We start from the raw sequence: 5,267 nt of genomic DNA, 5'->3' as shown, positions 1-5,267 counted from the left end.
GAAGAAAGGATTTTGGACATGACAGTTACTCTAACCCTGCTCCAACAACCCTGACTATGAAGCTCTTCTGGGAATGAGCGCGAGGATTCCTGAATCCATTTTAATAGTTCAAGCAGAATCTGAGTCTTGCACAATGGCATGTTTGGTCTCCTCTTTTCATCAAGCTCTGAGTAGATTCAGTCATGATTCTGTGATTAATTTGTCTTCTTCCTTCACTGGAATAGGATACAAGTTGACATGTCCACCTTCCCCCAGAGATGTGGGAAAAACTGTGCCCCAAGAAACTGTCATGCTGGAATAGCTTCCCCTCATACTCCTAAAACCCTACCAGAGAAAAAAGCTGGAGTAGAGCTTCCTGGTGGGTTTCTCAGTTTCTTTCTGCAGGTTCAGGTTTGGAAAAGTCTGGGAAAGCCACTTCTTTTTGTGAGATCCTGTGAGGTTCATCACCAGGTGGTGCTCATCTCTCTACCAAAACTAGACCACATGCCTCAGTGTCTACCCTTTCATAATCTACACAGTCACTTTGTACTTTAACTGATCATTAAAAAGAAGCTCCGTTCTTGCTACCTGATCAGTAGTCTTAGCTGCTGCCTCTCCCTATGGGACACAGAAATGCTCCTATACTGCCTGACATACACCTTTCCATTGGTGATTCATCCCAAAGTGAGTCCCAGACACAAATAGCCCAGGAGGAAAGAAAAGCGGTTGCAGGGTTAGAGGATATTTTTTCCTTCCTGCAGGGAAAAAAAAAAAAAAAAAGCCAGTGTAATAGGGACAAGGCACAAATGGCCTGATCCTGTCTCACTGGTATGCAGAACTGCATAGGCAGGACCAGGGACCAAGACTTCTCTGAAGAACTACAATTCCCAAAAGGCAGTGTAAACCCAGAACCCATCCAGCTTCCCATAAAAGTAGTGGTCCAGAATAAAGACATACTGGGGGGAATTTCCTGTCCTCTCCCTCCCTATGAGCCTGCAAACACCATCGCAGCCAGGAGAAAAATCCATCTCGGTGGTGCAAATCATGAGCATCCTCTCCATCCTCCCTCTGCTCATTCAACCTTTGCCATGTGTCTTTGTAGAGCTTCACCCTTCCTGCAGTAGCTCTCACCATGCTGGCAGCAGACTTCATTTAGGTCAGCCCAGCTACAACACGACAGGACACAACTTGCAGCCAAGTCGCGAGCTCTCTAGTACCGCTGACTCCCCAGGAGGAGAGAAATGCCCAACAAGGATTAATGGCTTGCTCAGGTAAGTTGCTTTCAGCCCCAATTGTGTTTATTTGCCCAGGGAGAGGAAATAAAGAAACATTAACTTCTTAAAGACTGACTCTGTCCTTGATTCAGACCCTAAGCCTGGGGTATTGGAGAGCTGGATGTAAAATCAGGATTTGAATCTGCAGGACATGGATGCTAAAAAAAAAAAAAAAAATAGAATTTTCTTTTTTTATTATTTTTTACAATGATCTGAGTTCAGATATGTGTTCCTTTTGCCAAAACTCAGAGACATTTGAAGGACTGCTGTGAATTTACTGGCCAGAAAGTTGTTATCTCATAGGGGTGGCTTTGAACATCCAGTATGCAGGGACGGGCCATCACACCAGTCTGTCTGAACTGCTACTGTGTCTGAGCGCATCACTCAGAAAATCATCCACGTTTGGCAGAAGGATCATCAGTGACAGGGGGGCTGCCCCTGTAAGCTGCTCAGAGGGTTAATTCTTACTGCTTCCTCAATAAAAACACACCTTTGAACTCTTCTTTAGAACCTGGCTGACACTGAGGCTTTGTCTCATGATACCCATTGCTGGTATCAGTTACCTGCTCGTTGGGAGGTGATCTCAATTCTCCACAAGGCCTCCCCTCCTTTGGCAAACACTGTCCCCAGATCCTGCTCCAGGCATGTGTGTTTCATCTTTCCTGATTCAGAACTGTGAGTAGGTTTTTCCTCACCATTGGTTTCTATAACAATGTGGTGAATTCAGCTGGGACAGATGCACCACCGTACTTCTGTCAGGGATCTTACTGGCTTCTGTGCCAATCCAGATGGGTAAGTTGAAGACAGAAGCTGAGTGGAACAACCAAGCAGTCCAAAAAAGCTTTCCCTGTCTGCATCTTCACTTCCCACTCTGACCCTTTTAATCTGAGGAGTGTATTTCTGCAAACGCTGCATTATTTAGACAGCTATACATCTCCTTTAAATATTTCCAAATCACCTATCACATGTATATCCTGTTTTAACAGGCACCTTGGATATCCATATCTTTCTCCTCTTGGCCTTTCAGGCTTCTTCCTGAGGGAATTCACAGTCTTGATAGGAGATGGTGTTTGTGCCTCCCACATGTCTAATGCAACTCAGTGTTTAGAAAAAGTAAGAATGGAAATTAAAGGTCCCAGGCTATTGATTCAGCCTTCTGTGACCACGTTAAAACTTCCCAATCCTTAGTGCTCCAGCGGAAAAATGAGGACAGCACTGACATGCCTTTCCCTGAGCAAGGAGGTCTGACAACACCAAACAGTACACTGCCAGAGGTGACAAGTTTGTTTGTTTGTTTTTCTAGGTTTGGAGAATTTTGGCTACCCCACAGTCACTCTTTAGAAATGGGACTAGTTGCAACAGTGCAAAGTGCATTAACTAATTAGCTTGTTAATTTATAAATCATCTCAATAGAAGCACTGTTAATCCGTAGCGAGCTATGCTGAAGGCAAGTTACTAGAGGAGCAATAATATAGTCAAAACCTCAGGGTCTGAGGGTGTGAGTATGTTATAGACTCTCCCCACATACAGGGAAAATTAGTTCCAGCTCCCTCTGTTGGAGTCCAGCCTAGACTGTGGCTTCAAAAGTCTCCGATTCAGTCTCCAATGTAGCAGCCAAGATGACACCTATTGTGTTCACACAGTACACTATGCTTGTGGAGAAGAAATAATGCCTCAATTTGCTCTTTTTTTTTTTTTTTTTTTTTTTTTGCAGTCCAACACCTCAAGGTTCCATAATTGCCTGGGAACCTCCGTAATGGGAGGTCAGAGAAACAGGAGATGGAGTTTAAAACATTATGTCTGCAGCTGAGATAAGAGGTGACTGAGAAATGAAGATGACCAGATACTCCTGGAGCAGCACCACCTTTTTGCTGTGGGGACCAAAGTGTATCCATTGAATGACATTTTGATGCTTGAGTGCTGATGATTTTCATATCCTCTCAGCCAGTCCATCTTCATAACACTGGCTTTTTCACGCCTGCTTGGCAGCCCAGGGTGCTACTGTCATGAAGAGCTTGGTTAAGCATATGGTATTGAAGACTCACTCATGTCTGGAATGTGGTAAATCCTTCAGCAAGAAGGGAAACCTGAAGAGACACTAGAAGATCCGCAAGACAGAGGAGCTCTTCACCTGCAGGGAATGTGGGAGATAGTTTACAACCTGGGGCCACCTCATAACCCATCAGAGCAACCATACAGGAGAGAGACCCTTCTGCTGCAGGGAGTGTGGGGGCTGCTTCCATCTAGAAATATGCCTGACTGCCCACCAGAAGACACATGCCAAGGGTGGCCCCTTCCTTTGTGCCCACTGTGGGAAGAGTCTGATCACAAAGATATACTTTAATGTCCACATGCAGACCCACATGGAGAAGAGACCATTTGCCTGCATGGAGTGTGGGAAGAGCTTTGTGAAGAAGGGGACACTCACTGCACACAAGGAAATCCACAGGCGAGAGAAGCTCTTCAAATGCCCTGATTGCAGCAGGTGCTTTGGGCAAAGTGCCACACTGCTGGCCCACCAGAAGATACACCTCTGTGGGGGGCCCTTCATTTGCACAGAGTGTGGGAAGAGTTTGAGCACCAAAAGGTATTTCAACATCCACCAGAGAAAACATGCTAAGCAAAAGCTGCTGGAGGGTACATCAATGGCATGCCTCTCCGGATCATCCAGATTAAAGAAGAGCCTGACTTGGCTTTCATGTTGGAGGACAATATGTTGGAGAACATGATCTGTGATGGAGAGGGAGATCAAGAGTGTAGTATACCTGGAAACTTATCTAATCCAAAGAGCCTTCCTTGGAAAATCCAGATGAAGGAAGAAACAGAACCAGCCATTGAAGGTGAAGTAAATATCACTGCAATAGCCTGCCAAAAACTTTGTATCAAAGAAGAACCATTAGAAAAAACAGGCTACAGAAAGCACTTTGATCCAAAGTTCTTACTGATGGCTTTATGTGGAAGCCAGGTTAAAAAGGAAGGAGATGCCCAGCATGAGGGAGAAGCCCCCATAGTCAGCCACCAAGTGCTCCAGGTGAAGGAAGAACCACAGGAAATCATTGAGTATGGGATCCCTTATGGGATCTAAATAAAAGAGGAAGCCAGTGTGGAAGATGACAACTGGGAAAAACAGAGCCCAAAGAGGAAGCAGAAATGCCTTCAGCCCACCAAAGAAGGGCTGCTGGAGAATGGAGAACAAATCATGTCCAAGAAAGATCCCTCAACAAAGGGACTTCCCAAGGGTGAATGGATATTCCTCTGTCCTGAGTGCAGTAAGAGTTTCAATCAGAAATCAAACTTGACCAGACACCGGAAGATCCACACAAGTGAGGGGCCATACAAGTGCAGTGAGTGCAGGGAGAGCTTTCACATGAGCCGGAAACTAATCCGACACCAAAGAGTCCATGAGTGAGCCATTTAAATGCACTGAGTGTGGGAAGAGCTTCACCCAGAGATCGAATCTGGTTTGGCACCAGAGGATCCATACCAAGGAGGAGCCCTACTAGTGCCCTGAGTGTGAGAAGACCTTCAATCAGAAGGCCAGTCTCTTCAGGTATCAGAAAATCCACATTCGTACGAGACCTTGCAAAGGCACCAAGTGTGGGAAATGCTTCCTCCAGAAGTGGCACCTCATTAAGCACCAGCTGCTTCACTCCTGAGGTGGGGCCTACAAGTGGGGAATGTGTGGGAAATGCTATCGGTTGAAGCAGTACCTGAAAAGGCATCAGAAAATCCACATATGGGAAGAATCTGTCCCACACATGAAAAGAGGGGAGGCCACAAGAAGCAACAGCAGTCCCAACCACAACGAGCAGAGAGTGATGATCCCATCCAATACTAATGATCCATCATAGTTCTCACACCTTGGCAAAAGTCCTTTTTTGAAGGGGAATGGAAACAATTTCTGCTGGCCTTATGGTGGAATTTAACCTGAGTGCAGTGGAGGGGGAAGAGCACTACTGGAAGCCAATCTTCTGCAGTTGTTTTCTGAGGATCACCTGCAGGGTATCTCTGGTT

At 45.7% G+C, this 5,267-nt stretch overlaps 1 protein-coding gene across 1 annotated transcript; it reads left to right on the top strand.

Moving 5' to 3' along the window:
- The first annotated feature begins 2,041 nt into the window (after positions 1-2,041).
- Positions 2,042-4,909, top strand: LOC112958110 (gastrula zinc finger protein XlCGF7.1-like). Its single transcript, XM_026051918.1, is given in 4 exon segments — positions 2,042-2,045; positions 3,501-3,890; positions 4,346-4,655; positions 4,657-4,909. Coding segments are annotated over 4 exon segments (957 nt in total).
- The last annotated feature ends 358 nt before the right edge of the window (positions 4,910-5,267 follow it).

The sequence above is a fragment of the Nothoprocta perdicaria genome, unplaced genomic scaffold (assembly GCF_003342845.1).
Source record: "Nothoprocta perdicaria isolate Ctin4 unplaced genomic scaffold, notPer1 scaffold_80, whole genome shotgun sequence".
NCBI lineage: Eukaryota > Metazoa > Chordata > Aves > Tinamiformes > Tinamidae > Nothoprocta > Nothoprocta perdicaria.
Note: the sequence above shows the minus strand (reverse complement) of the source record. Positions and strands in the feature narration are given on the sequence as shown.